This window comes from Tenrec ecaudatus, chromosome 3, assembly GCF_050624435.1.
Source record: "Tenrec ecaudatus isolate mTenEca1 chromosome 3, mTenEca1.hap1, whole genome shotgun sequence".
NCBI classification, from domain to species: Eukaryota; Metazoa; Chordata; class Mammalia; order Afrosoricida; family Tenrecidae; genus Tenrec; species Tenrec ecaudatus.
The window spans coordinates 151638503-151662991 of record NC_134532.1 but is presented as its reverse complement, the minus strand read 5'-3'; the positions used below and the strand labels follow the sequence as shown (position 1 = coordinate 151662991).

At 41.9% G+C, this 24489-nt stretch overlaps 1 protein-coding gene and 1 pseudogene across 1 annotated transcript in view; one reads left to right on the top strand and one right to left on the bottom strand.

Annotated features, from left to right (window-relative positions):
- Positions 1 to 4560, bottom strand: part of AFM (afamin) — a 37461-nt gene extending 32901 nt beyond the window's left edge. Inside the window, exons 1-4 of the mRNA XM_075543560.1 lie at positions 4497 to 4560; positions 3858 to 3906; positions 3445 to 3577; positions 2591 to 2802 (exon numbers count right to left, since the gene is read on the bottom strand). Of these exons, the coding sequence (XP_075399675.1) occupies positions 2591 to 2802; positions 3445 to 3577; positions 3858 to 3906; positions 4497 to 4560 (458 nt within the window). The remainder of the gene's footprint in view (positions 1 to 2590; positions 2803 to 3444; positions 3578 to 3857; positions 3907 to 4496) is intronic.
- Positions 4561 to 15554: 10994 nt separating this feature from the next.
- LOC142442842 (adenylyl cyclase-associated protein 1 pseudogene) lies at positions 15555 to 17013 on the top strand (annotated as a pseudogene).
- Positions 17014 to 24489: the final 7476 nt, after the last annotated feature.

Here is a 24489-nt window from a genome sequence, read left to right as displayed (position 1 = left end):
CAATAGTGTTCAGTGCAGCAAATCTCTTCTTGAGATATTCTCAAAATTCAGGTGGGACTGACTCAAGGTCATATTTTGGCTCCCATGAACTGGTTTTAATTTTCTTCAGCTTCAACCTGGATTTATATATGAGCAATTGATGGTATATTCCACAGTCAGCCCTTTGACAGGTTTTACCTTATAATTTTGAGCTTCTCTATCATCTGCTCTCACAGATGTAGTGAATTTAATATCTGTGTATCCCATCTGGAGATGTGAGTGTGTATAATTGCCTTCCGTGTTGTTGAAAAAAAGTATTTGCAGTGAGTAGGTATTTGCTTTGAAGGAGTCATTGGCCTTACAAAATTCTATCCTGTGACCTCCAGTTTCATTGCAATCACCAAGAGTATGTATTCCAACTGCTGCCCATTTCTCTGTTTCCAGCTTTTGCATAATTATCAATGCATTTCAATAATATGTTTGATCACTTGCAACTGAAGACATTGGTAGAATTCATCGATGTTTTTCATCACTAGTTTCTGTGGTTTTGCATAAATTTAAATAATAGTATTGATTGGATTTCCTTGGGTGTGGATAGTTACAATCCTATTACAGACAGCACTGTACTTTAAGAAAGATCTTGAAATGTCATTTTTGGTGATGAATGCAGCGCCATCCCTCTTGATTGTGTCATCCCCAGCAGAGCAAACTGTACGATTTTCTGATTCAAAATGGCCAATAGCAGTCCATTTCAGCTCATGAATACCTAGAATGTAGATTTTGATATGTTCCATTTCATTCTTTACAACTTATAATTTTCCTAAATTCATACTTCCAGGTCCTGATTACTAATTAATGCATGCAGGTCTTTCCTCTCATTTTGAGTCATGCCCTGTCAGCAAATGAAAGTCATGAAGGCTTTCCTCCCCGAGCTTTACTCACATGGTCAACTCTATTTTGAGAAAGTAGCTCTTCCTCAGTCGTATTTTGAGGGCCTTCTAAGCTGAGAGGCTCTTCTGGTACTTCCTTCAATGATGTTTTGCTTCCATTCAGTAGGCCTTCTGTCTCTTACAATGTTTCTGTGCTATGCATAAAGTTTTCAGCAGCTACTTCCTATGAAGTGGGCAGCCAATTCCATCTTCATAGTCTGTTCTTAGTCTGGAAGCTCTGCTAAAACCTGTTTACTACAGGTGACCCTGCTGGCATGTGAAATTCTTTGACATATCTTCCAGCATCAAAGCAACGCACTAGCCACCACAGCATGGCAAAGTGACCAACAAGTAGTGGGATTCAAGTTTAGTGTAGGACATAATTACAGCAAATTTCTCTTTTAAACAATAATAATAAAATAAGAGAGACAATAAAAATAAAGAGAGATTATACACATAATAAAAAAGAGAGATTAAACAATCGAGCAGAGAGAGAGAAAGAGAGACGTGGAAAGAAAGGGGAAGCAAAGCTGAAGGAACAGAGTCCTTTTCCATAGCTCAAGAGAGAAAGAAAGCCTTCCTTGACAACCAGCACTCTGAATTCAGACTTCCCACCTCCTGACTGTGAGAAACTAATTTCTGTTTGTTTAAGCCATCCACTTGTGGTTTTTCTATAATGGCAGCACTCAGAAAGCCATGCCTCATGAACTGCCATCCAATCAATGCCAATCATAGCAACCCTAGCGGAAAGGGTAGACCAGCCCCTGTGCATTCCTGAAACTATAACTCTGTATGGCAGTAGGAGGCCCATTTTTCTCCTGATAGCATTACTAGACAACTAAAAAAGAAAAGGCCCACCAAACTCACTGACTGCCCGGAGTGGATTTTGACTCATAATGGCCCTAAGGACAGGGTGGAACTGACCTTGTGTGTTTTTGAGGCTGCAAATATTTATGGGAATAAAAAGTCTCATCTTTCTCTCATGTAGCCACTGGTGGTTTCGAACTGCTAAACTTTCAATTAGCAGCCCCAAGTGTAACCATTGTGCCACCATGGCCCATTACTAGATAACTAAGGTGCCAATAAAACAGTCTTGAAATTCCTATCACTAAAGTGACTCTCTCCAAAAAGGGGTAATCATTGCAGTTCTAATCAAAACACTGAACATGAGAACGTGACTGCCCTCCTGGCCTCCTCTGCTCCCTGGGTCAGCAGCTGGCCGCTCTGTGTTTCACCATCATTTCACCCTCCCCCGAAGGGTAGGAGTCCCTCCCCACTTTTGGAATGACTGCACTACTGAAAACAGAATTTTGCTACCTAATCAGGAATGTCATGTTTACCTCCATAAAAGTTGTGCCTTACTTTGGGGTATAGTATATTATTTTCTGTCCAGTGCTTCCTAGTAATTTGGCACAGCGCACATACACACATCTCATCACACTGCAATATATTTATAGATAGATGGTAGATAGATATCATTAGTGGCACGCTCTTGAAATCAGGGTCCACTTCTTATGCATCTTTATCTCCTCAACACTGACCACAGAATCTGACACAAAATACATGGTGAATGAACGAATGAATCAGTCAGGGAACCCAGCCACGTTCCTTTGGCATAAGAATTAGATTTGGTCTAAGAACAATTGATCGCTTCGATGATTTTCTATTAAAATTAAACTCACTTCTTTAGAAATAAGTCTTTCTTCTGTTTATACTCCTGGCATTTCTTTTCAGGATCTGCCATCAGGAGAGGAGGTAGAAATCCTACATCAGCTTTCTTGTTAAGGTAGAAACAGACTCTTCTTTCTAGGTCACTCTTAGTGCAGCAGTGTGAAAAATTGTATTTTTGTGGCAGTCCCTCCAGGGCACATAAACTTTTCTGGAAAATGTCATTCTGGACAACAGGGGAAAGAAGAAACCTTTTTATTCTTTGAAATATCATGTTTTTCACTACTTCCTCAGATAGTGACTTCGTTTTTTCATTATTACCCACACCCTTGGCAATTCCGTCACGTGACAGTAACACTCTCCTCTGTTCGGGCCTCTTCACCTTGCACTGTTCTTTGCTGCCTACATTCCCTTCCGTGAAGATATTTCTCCTCATCTCCCAAGGTAACAAGGACAATGTGTTAGTCTACTGGCAAACTATTTAGAAATGGTGCTTACTGCTAGTTTTTTTAGAGATGCAGCTGGGGACTGTGTAGAGGGTGTCCCCCAAAAGAGCTTGACCATAGAGCCCGTATTGAGAGAGGCAGCTAGCGTGGGTGCTGCTTGACTGTGGTGAGCTCTGCCAGGCTACGGGCTGACTCTTCAATCTGGAAATGCACCCCATGGGTGCAAGGACATAAGCAAATTCTTTTAAACCTCATCATACCAAACGGCATCTTTCCATCTCTCCTGAAGAAAGTGCTTATCCAAAGACACCAGAGTGGGGCAAAATAAAAACGGAGTCATGGGGTATCAGTCTTTCTCATATAGTCAAATGAGGAATAAGGCAGGATTTTGTTTTTTTAGAAAATAAAAGCAATTTACTTACAGCGAGTCCTGAACATTCTGGAAGTGTCATATCAGTCACACATTTATCTTTTAATGCCACCATCTCTTTTGCAGACATTTCCACGTCTTCAAAGGTTGCTTCTTGAACATATTGAGCAAATGCAATGATGGTGCTGAAACAGTCCCCACAAAGAGCATGGTAGTCCATTTGTGTCCCACAAAGTCTCACAGAAGCACTCAGTTTCTGTCTAGTCTCTGGAAATTATCTGAGAACCATGAAGGCTATAAAGTTTACAACTTCTAAACAGTTCAATCACATCATCTGAATTTTAAGATTAGAGTTATAATTACTTTTTGGCATGATCTCTGTTTTATTAAATTATTTGGGGCCATCATTAACTTTTCTAATATATTAAATAAAATTGTAATAAATAAGAATAATTTTTAACTTACATATATTCGGTATTATCCTGTATAAATACCTGAGTGGCTTTTAAATAGTCTGAAAAGCAAATATATTCAGGTTATTACATATCCTGATATTTCAAAATATTTCCCAATATATGACATCTAAGGATGCAAAATAATAGAAAATCAATAGTTGAAAATAATTTGGCATATTTCACAACAAGGAGAGAAGTCATATGAGTCACACACAGGATCTTGAAGTCTCCCAGTTGGAAACGTCAATTACAAGCACCTTTCCAGTTCCCTGGAAGGTAAACAGCTAGGGGTCAATGACTAGCCAAAACGTTGGTAGCTTGAACCCATCTTGGAAGAAAAGGTTAGTGATCCATTTCTAAAAGTTGACAGCCATGAAAACCCTCTGGAATGCCTTTCTATGGAGCAACACCTGGGACCACAATGAGTCAGAATTGACTTTTGAGCAACTCTAATTTATGAGAGAAGCACCATGAAGATTCCCTGAGACAGGAAGGACTGGCATGACAGCACTTGGTAGGTAACATCAGAGCACGTTGGTGGCCAGCGTGGTGTATGTTGCTAGCCAAATACAGTTCCAAGGTGATCCCTGAACTAGCCTCAAATCACTGATTCCCTCATAGTGGTCATACAGAACTTTGAGTGGTTTACATGTATCCACATAGATCCCATTTAGGAACTCCCTAGTTTTGCAAAGTAGGAAGTCAAAAACCATTGCTACTCAGGTTCCAGATCTTACGGGGCCAAGTTTCTTACAAACACACAATGTTTGAACATGTCTCTGCGATCAGTGAGTGGCTGACCTTATCTTAGTCTTGTTGCCATGGTTTTTGGAAAGAAGATTCAATCAAATGCTGACTTCCAAAGCCAGCTAATTTCAAGGCAGAGAAGTCCATTCAGAAGGTTATACTGACTATTTTTCGCAATTCCAAAAGAGTAATAGATTTTCTAGAAGGACCCAACACAATTGTGAGGACTTATTATGAATAAGATTTAAGAAAATTAAAAACCACATTGGTGAGGGTGGGGAAAGCCAGAAAGCTGCGCTGAGGAATTTTTTTCTGACAATGCACCTATTCACTCTTTGATGGCAGCAAGGGCTGTCCTATAGAATTTCACTAGGGGATGAATTATCTGGAGGAAAAACAATGGGACTGACAGTTCTGGGGGGACATGGGATAGGGGTCGGTGGGGGGTAAGGAAATGGTGTTAACAAACCCAGGGACAAGGGAACAATATGGGATCCAAAGTGGTGATGAGGTGGGTGTGGCAGTCCTGGTAGGGAATGATCAAGGGTAAGGTAACGAAGAGGTATAGCGGGAACCTAGGTGGGGACAGAGCATGATAGTGGGACAGGAGGAAAGTCAAAGGAAATAGAGGAAGGAGCTAGGAGGCAAAGAGCATTCATAGAGGTCTAGACAAAGACATGCACATATGCAAATATATATATGAGGATGGGGAAATAGAATGTGCCTGTATTTATAGGTTTAGTATTAAGGTGGCGTAAGGACCTTGGGCCTCTACTCAAGCACTCCTTCAATGCATGAATACTTTCTTCTATTAAATTGGCATTCTATGATGCCCACCCTCCCGACACAACCACTGAAGCCAAAGTGAGTGAACAAGCAAATGTGGTGAAGAAAGCTGATGGTGACAGGCTATCAAAAGACATAGCGTATGGGGTCTTAAAGGCTTGACGATAAACGAGCGGCCATCTAGCTCAGAAACAACAAGGCCCACATGGAAGAACACACCAGCCTGTGTGATCACGTGGTTCCGAAGGGATCAGTTATCAGGCATCAAAGAACAAAAAATCATATCACTGGGTGCACACCTCCATGATAGGATCGCTGAGGACAAATGGGTGCATAGCAAATGTGGCGAAGAAAGCCGATGGTGCCCGGCTATCAAAAGAGATAGCATCTGGGGTCTTAAAGGCTTGAAGGTAAACAAGTGGACATCTAGCAGAGAAGCAGCAAGCCCACATGGAAGAAGCACACCAGCCTGTGTGATCACAAGGTGTCAAAGGGATCAGGTATAAGGTATCATCAGGGAAAAAAAAATCTTACCATAATGAATGAAGAGGGAAGTGCAGAGTGGAGACCCAAAGCCCATTTGTCAGCCACTGGAGATCCCCTTGCGGAGGGGTCTAGGGGAGGAGATGAGTCAATCAGGGTGCAGTGTAGCACCAATGAAGAATACAGCTTTCCTCCAGTTCCCAAATGCTCCCTCCATGCCCCCACCCCCCCCACCCCCAACTATCATGATCGAAGTTCTACCTTGCAAGTCTGGATAGAGCAGAGGATGTACACTGGTGCAGATAGGAGCTGGAGAAACAGGGAATCCAGGGCGGATGATACCTCCAGAACCAGGGGTGTGAGGGGCAATACTGGGAGGGTAGAGTGTGAGTGGGTTGGAAAGAGGGAACGGATTATAAGGATCTACATGTGACCTTCTCCCTGGGGGACGGACAACAGAAAAGGGAGTGAAGGGAGATGTCGAACAGGGCAAGATATGACAAAATAATAATTTCTAAATTATCAAGGGCTCATGAGGGAGGCGGAGGCGGGGAGGGGAAATTAAAAAAAAGAGGACCTGATGCAAAGGGCTTAAGTGGAGAGCAAATGCTTTGAAAATGATGAGGGCAAAGAATGTACAGATGTGCTTTACACAATTGATGTATGTATGAATTGTGATAAGAGTTGTATGAGTCCCTAATAAAAAGGTTAATAAAAAAAAAAGAATTTCACTGGGCACTCCAACCCCATCTACCCTCCAGCCCTGATCTTGTCTTTTTTAGATTTCTTTCTGCCTACAGAGCTCAGACAATTTCATAGAAGCTGATTGTTAATCCCTCGAGGATGTCAAGACTCCCACTTTGATGTGGGTATGAAGCAAAGAGAGCATAATTCCTCGGGGAATGGTTAACCCCAAATACCCACAGCATTGTGAGCCTATGCAGGGTTTTAGAGGCTATAAACCTTAACAGGAACAGACAGTCTTAGCTTTCTTCCGTGGAGCGGCTAGTAAATTGAAACCGTGACCTTAGCCCTGCAAGGCTTACTTAACACCGCCACTGGGGCTCACTTCATGAAGGGTAAGAGATAAAAACATCTTCTTCTGAAGGGTATGGAGCTGGATGGAGGACAGGACCTTTTCCTTTACCCTCATATGGTGCTGAACAGGGAGATAATTAATGCTAACTGAGCTATCACCCCTGAACCTCAGGCTAAGTATTCTCCTAATAAAAATGGCTTGTGTGCATGACTATAATTATAATTTAGAATGGACTTAGTACAAGACAGAGTACCCGGGTGGTGCAAAAGGTTCATTCATTTAGCGGTCATCATGAGGCTGGAGGTTCTAGGCCACCCAGACGTTCCCTGGAAAACCTAATGATCTACTTCTGAGAAAATCAGCCATTCAAAATCCTATCGGGCACAGTTCTATTCTCACACAGAGGGGCCATCATGATTCAGGGTCAACTTGACTATAACTAAGAGTATATGGTAGGAATGCTTTATGACCCCTGGGTAAGTGATCAGAGAGGCCTACAGTAAGTGGGCGGGAGTTGACTCTGAAAGGATGTTTAGAAGATCAGCTAGCAGAGAAATAAGGAAGCATGTTTTTCTGAGTATAAATTCTCCTGCCAACACCACTGAATCTTTTCCAACCCATGGTGATCCTAGAGGGGTGTGTAAAACTGACCCTTTGAGTTTCCAAGCCCAAGTAGAAAAGCTCATCTTTCTCTAGCAGGATTTGAATTACTGATCTTTTGCTTAACAGCCCAATGCATAACCTACTATGCCATCAGGGCATTTTGTGTAGAAGGTGAAACATCTTGGGATGTTTTGGGAGAAAGATGATTAACTTGTTATGATGAGAAATTATATCATAAGGAGAAATAATGGGACCTGTGTATGGAAAGATCCTAGTCCAAATTATGGACATTGTGGGTAATCTAAGAAGTTTGGTCTTCAATTGAAACACATGGAGAGTCACTGAAAACTTTTATATAAGTTGCAAAATCATCTATTCTATACATTAAAAAATATCATGTGTACCTAAAATGTCAGGTATCCCCATACTCACTGCTATCGAGCCAATGCCAACTCATAGCAACTCTGTGGGGCAAGGTAAAACTGTTCCTGTAAGTTTCTGAAACTCTCAACTGTTTATGAGCATGGAAAGCCCCATCTATCTCCCAATAGGGTCGGACAAATCAAAAGTGACAATAATTATTCATTATACATATGGGTAGGAAAGGGAAGGGGAAATAAAAGATGCAAGATAGCAACTTTGCAATTGTCCTGCTGAGAAATTGGGAGAAACTACTTGGGCAGAACCCTTGGTGGATTAGTGGTTAATGCATTGGGTTGCTAACCACAAGAAACCACCAACCAATCCCAAAGAGAAAGACAAGGCTTTCTACTCCTATCATGAGTTATACCCCTGGCACCAATTCCCATGCATCGGGTAAACAGAGTTCAATCAAATGAGAGATCAAACTGTGCAGGGCAACAACTCACGGTTGTTAGCTCACTGTGGAACTGTGCTCACTTGGACGCCTCAATGCCAACAGCATCCGGAGTGCTATATCACTGGGAAAATTGTTGATGTTATCAATCACCTTACACCCTCCACTGGATAATTGACAATGTTTTACTTGCTTTTATTGTTTTTTTGTTTTCTTACCTTTTGTTCTAGTTTCTATTGTTTTGTTTTTTGTTTGTTTTCTGGTTAACTTGTTGTAATTGTTGGTGTAGTTTATTTTTTTAAAACATTTTATTAGGGGGGTGTAGTTTGTTTTATGGGGTTGCGATTTTGTCATGATAAAACTGCCAAAGTAAACCAGATATGTGTATAACCTATGGATAAGCAGATGGATTCTGGCCTCCCACTGAACTCTCGCCCCAATCCCAAGAACAGTTAGTTTGGATAACCTGGCCCTGCTTGATCATCACCTTCATGAAATGATCACTCAAGATAAGGATGCTACAGCAAAGGGCGGTGAAGAAAAGAGATGGCGCCTGGCTGTCAGTAAGAATAGCATCTGGGGTCTTAACAGCTTGTATTCAAACAAGCTGTCATCTAAGTGAGGAGTCAACTAAGTCCACATGGAAGAAGCACACAGCTTGTGTGATCCAAAGATGACAATTACAAAACCCAAATATGATGAAGAGAAAATGTCAGATCTTACACTGTGAACAATTTGCAGAAGGCTATGGAGGACAATGGAAGTCCAAAAGCCATCTGCAGAGTATCTAGTCAGATTAACCCTCTGATACATCCCCTCTAGCCACAGGCAAGGGTCTCAAACAGCTTTACTATCAGATAGAGATCATTATAAACTTGATTATGCTGGATTATGCTGGATACTTGGTCACTTGACCTCCCTCTTGACCCAACCTGAATTTGTTCTAGGCTCAAGTATTTCTTGCTTGTTCCATGACAAAAATATTTCCCCTGGCTTCTTAAATATAGATGGTAGTCTTTTCTTTCTTGTTCATTATTTGTATGTTGATCTTTATGTTCTTATTATTTTATCCTTACCGCTTTATTTTATTCTAGTTTTTGATTGTGTCGATTGGGTTTCCCTGTCTGTGAAGCACAGAATGAGTATATGCGTACATATAATAACAGTTGCAAGGTTTTATAGGGGATGTGGAGGCGGGGAGTGGGAAAGAGGAAGGGTGAGAGGATTTGGGAAGCCAACAATGGATGTAAGAGGAGGGAGGGAGCACTAGAACTGATTGCGATTATACAGTTCATTTTTAAAGTGATTTAACAATGGACGTATATGATATATATGTGAATATTATATCAAGAAAACCATGAAGAATAAGGGAACACAAGAAAGGAACCCAACCTTGACCAGCAATTACCACAGGTGAAGAGGAGAGCATTGCCGCATGGGAGGCAGGGAGCTTGTGCCAATGGTGGTGAAATAACTGGGGAAACGATATCAATGGTGGTTTCACAGCACGAGGAGTATAATAAATGACACTGATCTACATAAGTAACAGTTGTGAAATTGGAGAATGTTCTGTTGTGTATATTTTTGCCACAATTAGAAAAATAATATTAATTACATGAATCACAATGACAAGAAAGAACATGTTCTAGAATTGAATATGATAACAACTATACAACTCTTCTTGCTATGAATGAATTATTCAATTGTATGACATGTGGATAAAGTGCTAATAAAACTATTTTTTTAAGTATTAATATGGGGGAAAAAAAGACAGTCTCAGGCACCCATAGGAGAAGTTCTATGTTGTTCTATAGGATCACTGTGTTACTCTGGGTAGACTAGAGAAACAAAATTCATAAACACACATTTTATAAGAGAGAGTTTTATATAAAGAGTAATCGTACATAATGCATCCCAACCCAGTCCAGTCCAAGACCATTAGTCAGAAATTAGCCCATATGTCTGACATCTACCTACAAAGTCCTCCTCAAAGTCACAAAATGCATACAATGATACCAAATGCAGGAGGAAAGCCGAATCAGTGAGCATGTAAACATCTCATCACTGGCAGGGGTCTCCACACAGCTGCTCCAGCACCCAGGGCTGCATCGGAGTAGGTCCATGTGACTTCTCCTCGGGGATGTCTCACAGGAAGTGAACCTTCCCAACTGAGGCAGAGAACTAGCTAAGGCAGCTGCACCTGCTCCAACCATCAGAGAGCAAGGGACAAGACAGGCAAGGCTCACTGATCTATCTATCTCTCCGTCCTTCAATTAAACTGCCCTTTAATTAATCCCGCATGTGTTATTGGCCAGGTTGGCACAATAAACCTTAACTATCACAATCACTATGAGTTGGAATTGAATTTGGCAGTGAGTTTGACTTTAATGGGTATGAAGAGGAAAATATAGATGCAAAATATATTAAAGAGACAAAAATCAATATAATTTTACAACAGTTAATTGTAAGAGGCAATAAAGATGGAGAAGTCAGAAATGAATACTTTTCTTCAAGTCCTGTAACTAGTTTCACCAACGCTGGTGGATTTAAATTGAGTAAGACAATGTTCAGGGCCACTTTGATGCTGAGGGCACCTTTGTTCTTGTTACAAAAAGGTCCCCTTTGGGGCCAGAGAGAGTGCAGAGGGATACCATTTCTGGACAGAAGTTCTAAATGTTCTCTCTCAGTGGAAAAAGTATAAAAATCTCCTTTTCCTCCAGGCTGATACTGCCTCAATCAGGCTACTTAAAAAGTACAGTCAAAGAAGAAAGTAGCAAACTGACCCCTCCCTAGAAGGATGTGCTACAGAGGACAACACTGAACCTATGGGGTGGGGAGAGTGGCCAGCAAGCCACGCCCACACAGAAGCAAACGACGAATGAAAAAGAGACAGTGATGGACTAGACCCCATTCTGGCACACCAAGCCCTGAGGATGACATCCCTGCACGGAGCTGCTAAGGCACAGAGAGGACGGTAGGGCCAATAACAGCTCGAGTCATGATGTCCCCTCGCTGGGGTATATACCATGATAGAGGGCAATACTCGGGACACACAGCAGGGAGTGAGTCTAGTCTGAGGGAACATAACAGATCAGCTATGGAAGAAAAGCCAAGCCACAAAACCCCTGAGGAGCCCCCAAAATAGACTTCAGGCTAAGAGGGGCAGTTCCCAGACCCCCAGGACCAGTGGAGAGGTAATCATAAAGATCAGCGGAAAGACTTGGAATTATGTCTGCTTTCTCTCTCTCTTTTTTTTTGTGCTTGTTTTTGTTTTCTCTTTTTCTTCTATCTTTTGTTTTCTCTTTGTCTCCATTATTCTTGTTTTTCCTACCTATATAAGATACGCAAGGGAAGCAAGTTTGAGAAGAAAGCAATGGGACCAACAGTTCCAGAGGGACCTGGGAAGAGGATGTGGGATAAGGGAGAGGTGAGGAAGCAATGTCATAGATGGGAAAAACTAGGGAATTAAAATCAACAACAAGGAGGACATAGAGATCCTAATGATGTTGTAGTAACAGCAATATCACTGAGAGGAATTACTAAGAGGCAGAAGGGTGAGTGTAATGATGGGGCAGGTTGAAGGTACAAGGAAACAGAGGAAAGTTCTAGGAAACAAAGCTCTGGATAGAGATATAAACATAAATGTGTACATATGTAAATATATTAATTCATAAAAATAGATGTATTGTCCTATGTACATATATTTATAAGGCAATACATTGAGGTAGTGACCAGACTTTGGGCCTCTGCTCAAGCCCTCCCTCAATGCAAGAACACATTGTTCTAAGAACCTAGCATTCTGTGATGATCACCCTCCCTGCATGATCGCTGAAGACAAAGCAGGCGCATAAGTAAATGTGGTGAAGAAAGCTGATGGTGCCCGACTATCAAAAGATATAGGGTCTGGGGTCTTAAAGGCTTGAAGTTAAACAAGCAGTCCTCTAGCAGAGAAGCAGCAAGCCCATATGGAAGAAGCACACCAGCCTGATCATGAGGTATTGAAAAGATCAGGTAACAGGCATCAGAAGACCAAAAACAGAAAAACATTGTTGAGAATGGGGGAGAGACCCAAAATATATCTGTAGACAATAGGACATCCCCTCACAGAAGGGTCACAAGGAAAGGATGAGTCAACCAGGGTGCAGTATAGCACCGATGAAACATACAGTGTTCCTCGGGTTCTTTGAGGCTTCCTCATGCCCCATTAACATGACCCCAGTCCTGCCTTTCAGTTCTGGCTCGACTGGAGCATGTGCACTGTAACAGGTAAGAACTCACAACATATGGAATCCAGGTCAGATAAACGCCTCAGGAACATCAATGGAGCAGCAATACCAGGAGGTTAGGAGGATATGGGGGAGGAGGGGCAGGAAGGGGGAACTGGTCACAATGATTGATGCATAAGCCCACCACCACCTGAGGGGGGCCCTCAACAGAAAGGTGGGTGAAGGGAGACAGAGGTTGTTGTAAGATATGAAAATAGTAATAATTTATAATTTATCAAGGGTTCCCAAGGCTGGGAGGGTGGAGGAATACGGGAAAAAAGAGGAGCTGATACCAAGGGCTCAAACAGAAAGCAAATGTTTAAAAAGTGATGGTGGCAACATATGTACAAATATACTTGATACGATTGATCATTATAAAAGCTGTGAGATCCCCCACTAAAATGATCTTTTAAAAAGAGAAAGAGGGCAACGAATGTGTGTGTTCTTTACACAATTGGTGTATGTGTAGATTGTGATAAGAGTTGTCTGAGCCCTCAATAAAGTGATTTAAAAAAAAAAAAAGAATTCCCCAGTTAAGGCATTGGATCCCAAAAGGAAAAAAAAAAAAGATAATAGAGGCACAACATGAAAAATGTGATCCATCAATCGCACTGATTGTAAAGGTGGATGTTTTTATCCTGGCAAATGTCTTGATGTGCACATTTCCATCACAATAAAAATGTTACTGTTTCTAAATTTTAAAAAAAAAGAAAGAAGAGGAAGAAGAAGAAAGTAGGTCCTCCATACTCTTAACGTGTTTACCATCTTATTGAGAGATACGACCACAGGATTCAGAAAAATCCATAGTTCCAACTTGCATGTCTATTTCCCAGTGTTACCAGCAGTCATACACATTAGGTCACACACTAGGAAGGTGTCACAACGACGAGCCTGACCACTGAGACACAAACCCGTGGAAAGTTCACTTGAAATCAACTGAACGGAAGGAGGCAAAGGGAATAAAGAATTCCACTGAAAGCAGACACATTTTTTCAAATGTGAAATGATTCCAAATGTAGACATTCTTAGTCAATACACAAGAGAATTTCTTACCGGCATCCTGGGGGGCTGTGGGCAGTGTCAAGGATTCGCTCAAAAAGAGCAAGCAGATAACAAAACCTGTAAGTTTAAACCATTCCATTTTTTTTTACTGAATCTCTTGTAAAATTTCAGCTTACTTGAAATTTTTTACAAAGAGTGGTATGTTTGAAGAAACTCGAGCTTTTATACCAGGGTATAGTAAAAAAGTAACCTGTTTAATCTAATTGTGGTGTATCATGTCTGACTTGTTTGATTACTTTGCAGAATTTGGGTAATGAGTAACTTGAAAAGAGTTACCACAATGCTTCACTTTAAAAAAATTCACAAGTTAAGTGTACACAATGTCTGATCAAATAAAGCAATTCCAAAAAAAACAAGACCTCTGCCATCGAGTCCACTTTGATCCAGTCATGCATCCTGTGTGAACTCAGAGACTGCACACCTTTCTCACACCAAGTGCCCAGTGAGTTTATACCAGCAACCTTGCCATTAGCAGTCCCACACCTAAAATACAGCATGACTAGGGCTCCTTTGACGGCAAGCAGGGACAAAGAATCTACAAATAATGCAAAGCTAACGAGAAAGGATTAAAGTAGCTAGCTCACGAAAGAAGGAAACGCAGCTAGCAAGATGGTAAGTTGTACTAGAAATCAAAGAAAGACGTATTTACTCTTTCAGTGAAAGAGCAGGACCTAAACCTTTTCATGTTATGTGTAGAAAATGGAAGGCTGACCATCTCTGCTAAAGCAAATGGGGAAATGTTATTTTGTCCCCTAACTGAGAATTATGCAACTGCATAGTCAGCAACTTTGGTTACAGTTATGTGAATGTTTCTGACAGTCCTTGATAGAAACATGATACAGGCTTTTGTTGCTGACGTATATTTGACTTAATTGTTTTTTTTGAACTAATGAAGAATACCTTCTCACATGTGTAATTATTAGTCAAGAGCAACTTGTTCGCTTTTTCATCTCAAATATGATACTTAATATTTCTGACTGCTGGAAATTATGAAAATCAAATCCAACCCAAACCCATAGCCATCAAGCCAGTTCATCCTGGCTCCAATTCATCCATTTCACAATCCAATCTTCCCTCCCACCGATAAACCCTAGGCACCCTAGAACGCTGCCCCAGAGAAGAAGGGGGTGAGGCATTTGCTTCTTAAGTGAGGTGTGGCAAAAAGGATAATATGAAACCCTGAAATTGGAAGAGAAAAAAAAGCTACTAGAGGAGGTGTGGGCTTGGGTAAGAATGGGGAATTAGAACTGTCAGATGACCTCATAAACCATCATAATAAAACAGTGTGTTAAAAAAAAGTGTGTTATTGGCATTCATTACACAAACCAATTCAAAAGACTGCTGTTGATTAGTAATAGGTACCTTTGAGTGGTCCTATGTACAACAGAACAAAGTACTGTCTAGTCCTGTACCAGCCTCAAAACTGTTATGTTTGAACCCATGTTTTGCAGCCACTGTATCAATCCAGCTCTTTGAAGGTTTCCCCTTTTCACTGACCCTCGACTTTACAAAAAATGATATGTTTTTTCAAGGACTGGTCTCTCCTGATAACATGTCCCAAGTCCTCCCATGCTCACTTCTAAGGAGCATGCTGGCTGTTCTTCCAAGACAGATTTGCTTGTTCTACTGGCAGTCCAGGGTATTTTCAACATTTTTCACCAACACCATAATTCAAATGCATCAATTCTGCTCCAGGCTTCTTTATTCACTGTCTAACATTCACATGCACATATGACCAATTCAGATATCAAGATTTGGTATCCCTTTCTACCCCACCTTCCCTCCACCCTTCCAGTATCGCCACTCTCACCACTGGTTCTGGACAGATCATCCATCCTGGATTCCGTTTGCAGTTCCTATCTGTACCAGTGTACATCCTCTGGTCTAGCCACATTTGTAAGGTGGTGCATTATGGCTGACATGCAAAATCTGGTAGAAAGGCTAGAGAAGGCAGTGGGCCGCCTGGAGGCCGCCTCCCAGGGCTCTGATATGCATCGTGGACATGGAGATAACCCCTCGAAAGGAGCCGCTCCACACGTGCAGGCATTTGACTCACTGCTTGCCGGCACCGTGGCAGAGTACCTGAAGATCAGTAAAGAGATTGGAGGAGATGTGCAGAAGCACGCGGAGATGGTCCACACAGGTCTGCAGTTGGAGCGAGCTCTCCTGGTTACAGCCTCTCAGTGCCAGCAACCAGCATGCAATAAGCTTTCAGAATTGTTGACACCCATCTCAGAGCAGATCCAGGAAGTGATCTCTTTTCGGGAGAAGAACCGAGGCAGCAAGTTGTTCAATCACCTGTCGGCCATCAGCGAAAGCATCCAGGCCTTGGGCTGGGTAGCCATGGCTCCCAAGCCTGGTCCCTGCGTGAAAGAGCTGACTGACGCTGCCATGTTTTATACAAACCGAGTCCTCAGAGAGTACAAAGATGTGGATAAGAAGCACGTGGACTGGGTCAAAGCTTACTTGAGCTTATGGACAGAACTGCAAGCTTATATTAAGGAGTTCCACACGACTGGACTGGCCTAGAGCAAAACGGGGCCTGTAGCTACAGAACTGAGTGGTTTGTCGTCTGGACCTTCTGCCGGATCAGGGCCTCCTCCCCCACCACCAGGCCCGCCTCCCCCCCCCCCCCAATTCCCACCAGTTCGATCTCAGATGACTCTGCATCACACTCAGCATTGTTTGCTCAGATTAATCAGGGAGAGGCCATCACACATGCCCTGAAACACGTATCTGATGACATGAAGACTCACAAAAACCCTGCCCTGAAGGCTCAGACTGGCCCTGTCCGCAGCGGCCCAAGCCCTTCTGTGCACCTAAATCAGGACCCAACCCCTCCCCAAAACCAACGGCCAAGAAGGAGCCACCTCTGCTGGAGCTGGAGGGCAAGAAGTGGAGAGTGGAAAATCAAGAGAATGTTTCCAACTTGGTGATTGAGGACACAGAGCTGAAACAGGTGGCCTACATATACAAGTGTGTCAACACAACATTGCATATCAAGGGCAAAATTAACTCCATCACAGTAAATAATTGTAAGAAACTCGGGCTGGTGTTCGATGACGTGGTGGGCATTGTGGAGATAATCAATAGTAGAGATGTCAAAGTTCAGGTAATGGGTAAAGTGCCAACTATTTCTATCAACAAAACAGATGACTGCCATGCTTACCTGAGCAAGAACTCCTTGGACTGTGAGATAGTCAGTGCCAAGTCTTCCGAGATGAACGTCCTTATTCCTACAGAAGGCGGTGACTTTAATGAGTTCCCAGTCCCGGAGCTGTTCAAGACCCTATGGAATGGGCAGAAGTTAGTCACCGCAGTGACAGAAATTGCCGGATAAGCGCAGTGCCACTGGGTTCTTTGCCCCCCCCCCCCCACACCACGGGGTAAATGTGTATCACGACGGGTCTTTTCTAGGTTTCCTCTCCCTTTCTGCTCTTAAATGGCTTCTCATCCCTGCGAAGCACAGCTACCTGCCTTCACTGAAATAATCCTCAGGCTGAGGTTTGGGGCGGGACAACAGGTCAGCTGATCATCTGCAGGAAGGTGCAGCTTTTCCAGATCAGCTCAACCACACCACCAGTTCATCCTTAAGGAACTGCAGACCAAGATTGGTAGGTTTTCGCTTTCAGCGTTGGGGAATGATTCTTTTGGGGAAGAATAAAAACAGTCCCTAGGAATTAACTGATCAGAATGTTCACACAAGCTAATCCTTTTTCTAACAATATGCAGAAGGGTAGAAGCTGGAGTGATCCAGCTGGTTCTTTTAACAAACTAATTTTTCATTGTTGATAAAGGTAGGCAAGGGTTTCAGTGGACCAAAGGCTGAGGCTTGGCCATCTAGCATTCCGAGCAAACTGGTCTCCCATAAGCGTTCTTTTTATTTTGCATTCCATCCTGGGTCTGGCCAGACCATGGAGTGGGCTCTCCTGCCCCAGCTGCTGTAGCAGTGCCTGCACCCCAGGCAGGTAAAGGCGTCTTGGAGCCTTTCTCTGAGACCCTGCCTTGCACCTTCCTCCAGAGATGACTGTTACAAAAAGGGAAAACAAGAACACACCATTCCAAGAAACGTGGCATTCCTTCCTCCTCCCATGCAGGGTGCCTGTCCTCCCTCTTCACTGCCTCCTTGTTCCTGTCATGCTCAACAGCTTATGGCTTCTGTCCAGGCAGCTGAACAGCAGACTGAAACTTGCACTGCAGGCTGGGTATCGGCAGCAATCTTGCACAGCATTGCTAGTGTAAATTTCAGTTTTCCCCTCAAGGACAAACACCAAAATATGCAACTTTTTTGGTGGAAGAGAAATTGTCCTGTGACTTCTACCCATTTCCTGAGGCCTGTGGAAATAAACCTTTATGTACTTAAAGTTATACAGAAAATAGAATAAAGTTAATACCAAACTTGAAAAAAAAAAGATTTGGTATTATGTTCTAAGTGGCATCTTTTCTCCTTAACACTTTAAAGAGTTCTTATGTCAATTTTTCCAAGGCAAATATAATTTGATTTCTTGACTGTTGTTTCCATGAGTGTTGATTGTGGGTTCAAACAAAAGAAAATTCTTGATAACATGATATTGTCTATTAGCCTGTAAAAGTATTAGAAGTGAAAAATTGGACTCAAATATTGTGCTTTGAATGCTGACTCTACAAAGAGATACACCACCACCACCACCACCACCAAAAAATTTTTTTTCAAGTCAGTTCTGATTTGTGGGCAATGCCATATGTCCATTCAGAATCTGGAGTCTTAAAGGGTTGAAGGTAAACAAGCGGCCATCTAGCTCTGAAGCAACAAAGCCCACATGGAAAAAGCACACCAGCCTGTGGGATCACGAGGTGTCAAGGGATCAGGTGTCAGGAATCATCAGAACAAAAATCTTATCATAGTGAATGAGGGGGCCTGTGTGGAGTAGAGACCTAAAGCCCATTTGTAGGCCACTGGACATCACCTTACAGAATGGTCTCACAGAGGAGAGGAGCCAGTCAGGGTGCGATGTAGCAACAATGAAAAGTACAACTTTCCTCCAGTTTCTAAATGCTTCCTCCTCTCCCATTATCATGATCCCAATTCTTCCTTAAAAATCTGGCTAGACCAGCGGATATACACTGGTACAGATAGGAACCAGAAACACAGGGAATCCAGGGCCAGTGGTGTGAGTGGCGATACTGGGAGGGTAGAGAGAGGGTGGGTTGGAAAGGGAGGATTATAAGGATCTACATGTGACCTCCTCCCTGGGGGATGGACAACAGAAAAGTGGGTGAAGGGAGACATCGGATAGGGAAAGATATGACAAAATAATAATTTATAAATTATCAAGGGTTCATGAAGGAGGGGGAGTGGGGAGGGAGGAGAAAAAATGAGGAGCTGATGCCAGGGGCTTAAGTGGAGAGCAAATGTTTTGAGAATGATGAGGGCAATGAATGTACACATGTGCTTTACACAATTGATGTATGTATGGATTGTGATAAGATTAGTATGAGCCCCTAATAAAACGATAAAAATAAAAACATCTAGAAAATAAGGGGAAATGCAGGCTGCGGATAGGAGTACGTGTTCCCAACACCTGAGTGCTGTCTAATGCACTGAATCTGGAAGAGTTCACTTAGGGAGCAAGTTTATATTCGAGAAGGGCTGTTTTGAGATCCTCTCGGGGTTAGAAGTCAGAAAGATGAGGAATATGCATTCAGAAGCAGACAGTGGGGTTGGAAGAAGCCAACTGAGGAAAATGTTTCAAGAAAAAGGAGTAATCGAAACAAATCAGTTGTTACACATTGTACTGAGAGAATTCAGATCAAACAAAGACATGAGTGATTACCAGATCTTGTACTGTGGACATTATTGTCTCCTTGACCTTTTACTACTACTGTGAGGAGGTGTCACTTCCTTGAAAACATACTCTGAAGGAAAGGAAAGAAAAAAAAGCACTCATACCCTGGTACCTGGCACATTAAACACTTCGTTGCTCAATTTTATGATTCTCCTAGTCAACCTCTGTGAACTGTATGACTACAGTCACTGTAAATGGAGAGCATGTGTTTAAAACAGAGCAAGACAGAAAACATGAGCCACTTCCAACCTTTCGTGATCCTTGGCTCTTCCCCGTTACTCCAGGACCCTTTTGACCTAAATTCACCTCGAGTCTTGACTGAGGCCAGTTTGGTAGCTTTGGAGGTGAAATGGTGACAAATTAGTAACAATCTGCTTTTCTCTGAAAATTGCTAGAGCATTTCTTGGCTAGTTCAAAAGGTGGTGCCTAAGTAAACTACAGCACTTTCTTGTCTCAGGTTCTCATCCAAGAGCCAAAACCAGATTCTTCGAGCAGCTGTTCTTCCTCCGCCTCCTGCTGAAATGCAGTCCTATCCTAAGACTGGCTCTGTGGCTATGTCTTCTAACAGGACGAGGAATAGAGAAAAAGTAAAGGGTGAGAGGAAGAAGAGAAGAGAGGATGAGCTGGTACTTGTGATTCTTGCAGACTGGTACAGAATACAGAGGAAGCGCACGAAGACAAGAAGAGTGTGTGCTGTTTCCATGAATGCGGTTTAGTAGCTTCGCAGTAAATTTATAGGGCTACCCCACCCTGGTGGTGCAGTGGTTACAAGTTGGGCTGCTGACTTCAAGGTCAGCAATTTGAAGCTAAAAGCAGCTCTGTGGGAGAAAGAGGGGCTTTCTACTCCCGCAAAGAGTTACGAGTCTCAGAAACCCACAAAGGCAGTTCTCCACTGCCCTACAGCGTCATCAAGAGTCAAACTGATGCAATGGCAGCGAGGCTGGTTTATCATACCCGACTGTGAACGGGCTGCTTTCAATAATTTGCAAGAAAGATCGGACTGAATGTGGTGACGGAGTAAATCCCAAACTCCTTTCCTCTCGCTTACCAAGTAAAAAACGGGGAACTGATCACAAGGATCTACATATAACCCCTTCCCAGGGGCATTGGCAACAGAAAGTGGGTGAAGGGAGACAGCTGTCGGTGTAAGACATGAAAAAAATTAATAATTTATAAATTATCAAGGGTTCATGAGGGAGGGAAGGTGGGGGAGGGGTAGAAATGAGCTGATACCAAGGACTCAAGTAGAAAGAAATGCTTTGAAAAATAATAGAAACATATGTACAAATGTGCTGGACACAATGGATGCGTGTATAGATTATGATAAGAATTGTAAGAGCCCCCAATAAAATGATTTTTTAAGTAAAAAATGAGCAGAAAGTGGCACGCTTGCCTTGTAAAATGATGGTTAAAAACAACCAAGAGGTTAAGGGAACAGGGTTAAGACTGCAGAATAATAGGAAAGCTCTTTCTCCTTCTTGATCCTGGCTTGTGCGTCATGTTGCTGGCAGACATGATTGCAGCTTGGAAACTTTACCCGTACCTGTGGGGTGAGTGACGCTGCCTGACGGAATCAATTAAGTGAGTACCCAAGGAATAAAGTGCTTGTCCCTGTTTCATTCATCCATCACAAGACATACCGAGAATCAGGGAATAATAGCCCATTCAAAAAACAAAAAACAACAACTACAGTAGACTACAGGGACTAACCTGGAGGAAGACAAGATCTTAGCGTTACTAGCTCTCTTTAGATACAGATTTTAAAATATTTGTTTTAAATATGATCATAGTACTAAAGAAAAATATGAACAAGAAATAAAAGGAAATCAAGAAAACAATGCATGAATAAAATGAGGATGTTAACAAAGAGAAATTATACAAACACAAATTCTGGAACTTTGAAATTCAATCATTGAGAGTAAAAATGCACTAGAGAGAGCGACTGCCTCCTGGGCCATGAGCCCAGGAGGACGGGGTTGGGTAATGCCTGGTTACCACTCCTAAATAGTTTGGTCAATACAATACAAGAACACGTTGTTCTAACAAATAGGCAATCTGAGATGCTCACCCTCCCGACACAATCACCGAAGACAAAATCAGTACATAAGCAAATGTGGTGAAGAAGGCAGATGGTGCCCGGCTATTAAAAGATATAGCATCTGGGGTCTTAAAGGCTTGAAGTGAAACAAGTGGCCATTCAACATAGAAACAACAAGCCCACATGGAAGAAGTACACCAGCCTGTGAGAGCATGAGGTGTCATCTGGACTAGGTAACAGGTATCAGAAGACCCTTAACAATAAAACAAACAAAACCATATGGTGAAGAATGAAGGGAATCAGAGCAGAGACCCAAAGCCCATCTGTAGACAATAGAACATCCCCCACAGAGGGGTCACAGGGAAGGGATGAGTCAACAAGGGTGCAGGAAAGCACTGATGAAACACATAATATTCCTCTGTTTCCTTGAGGCTTCCTCACCCCCAGCACAAGGACCCCAGTGATGTCTCTCACTTTGGACTAGACCCAAGTATGCACACAGCCCATAGATAAGAGATAGGAGCTCGAGACACATGCAGCCCAGGAGCAGGAATGGGAAGAGAGATACCAGATGAGAAAGGTGAAGTAGGGGGAGGAGGAAAAGAAGAGGAAACTGATGGACACACAACCACACACCCCTCCAAGGGAAAGAACAATGGAAACTATGGGGGAAGGGAGGCAGTGGTCGGTGTGAGACATGGAAACAATAATGTATAATCTATCAAGGGGTCACGAGGTGACGGGGAGGGAGGAAAAAGAGGAGCTGATACCCAGGGCTCAATAAAAAGTAACTGTCTAGAAAAGAATGACAGCAACATATGTACAAATATGCCTGATACAACTGATGTATTGATTATAGTAAGCATTGTAAGAACTCTCGATCAAATGATTTTTTAATCCTGAATTAATCAAGAGGAATATTTTTTGCTTTTTAATATACCACAAATCCATGAAATTCTGGAAGTGACGCTCTTCTGCAGTGAAATTCTATGCAATTGGGTAAATTATTGATGTTATTTGCCTCTGGCAGAACACCCTGGCCACAGTCATGGAGGGGGAACAGCTTTACTATCAGACAGAGATTATTGTGAACTTGATTATGGTGAGTGGAACTACAGTAGACTAAGGTATCTGGTCAGATGACCTCCCTCTTGACCCATCCTGAATTTGCTCTAGGTTTAAATATTTAATTGGTTGTTCCACAATAGAAATTTATCTCTGTTTTGTTGTTTGCTTTTAATATTGCTGGTAGTATTTTCTTACTCAATTTTTACTTTTAGTCTATTTTTTTCCTGGTAGCAGTAGTTTTTCTATTTTTTCCCTATAATCTCCACACATATCTATTTATAAAATCAATCACTTTTCAGAGGCAGATTAGAATGGAATATATATATTCAACTGTGTATAATGAAGTAAAATCACAACATATTTAGAACAGTTTTGGGGGACTTAATCCACATTTCATGTAATTCAATAGTTCAATCCTAAAAACCATAACATGTTTTATAGGCTATACATAAAACTACAAAACAACAAAAATAAATCAAACTGGACCCACTTCTTGGGCAAAATATGAAGTATTGGGACACCTCATTTTTGAAAAAAACAATGGACAGAAAAGATTATACTAGGAATTTTAAAAGTCAATGTGAATATTAATATTTAAGTATATAGTTATAAATAAGCATGTGCTTCAGAAAGATTGATATTGTCACCTTGAAGAATATTCTTATAATTGGAAATAAGATCTATAAACATTCCTTAGTTAAACTGATAGACTGCACTTCAAAATTTTGAGACAAAAGATATGGTTTTTTTAATTATATGATTTCCAAATAAATTAATTCAATAACTACTGCTTTATATCTTCAAAATGATTTTTAGCAGATTTTAAAAAACTATTTTATTGGGAAATAACACATATATTATCTCATTCCATAGTTCAAGCTCATCAAACTGTTGTACAATTGCTGCCACAATCAATTCCAAAACATTATTTTCCTTCTGGAATGAACTGCTTGGCATGAGCTCCCTTTTTATACCACCACCACCACTGTGCCTCTCAGAAAACCTTATTCAACTGGCTGTTCCTAGAGGGTTATTAATGCTGGGGTTCATGTACTGAAAATCAGAAAAACACACAGCAGGAATTCAAGAGGGTGACCCCCAATGACATAACACATCTCAGATAAACTCTAATATGAACAAACACAAAAATACAGAAAATGTTGAAAACCAAATCAGGCCTAACTCAGAGGGGGGGCGGGAATCAACTGACATGGTTTTAACCATTCGTCAGATTTATCATTTTGACCTTCTATAGTCATCTCTCCATTGCACTCTGTTTGGTAACTAACTCTTTTCCTCTCGTCCCTCTATTATGGACTCTTATACTGTTCCCTCCTTGGATATCGATCACATAATTTCCAATCCTTCTGTCACTGATGATGATGATGATGTGCTTCTTTCATATGGACTTAGTAGACATCTTTATTAGCCCGGGTAGACTAGAGAAACAAATCCATAGACACTCATATGTGTATAAGAAAGAGCTTTATATACAAGAGCAGTTGAATATTGAGAAAACATCCCAGCCTAGTCCAGATCAAGTCCATAAGTCCAATTAGACTATATGTCAGATACCAATCTATAAAGTCCTCTTCAGACTCATGAGACACATGCAATGACGCTGAATGCAGGGAAATCACGGGCCAGGTGGGTCCAGTGGCAGTAGAGGCATCTCAGCACTCGCAGGGGTCTCCACGTGGTTCCTTCATGCCGTTTCCATGGGGTCTTCACGTGGTTCCTTCACATGGTTCCTCCAGCACAAGACACTAGGGTAGTTCCATGTGTCTTGTCAGCTACAATGTCTCTCTGGGAGTGAGGAGAGAGAATGAGAGAGAGAGAGAGAGAGAGAGAGAGAGAGAGAGAGAGAGAGAGAGAGAGAGAGAGAGAGAGAGAGAGTGTGTGTGTGTGT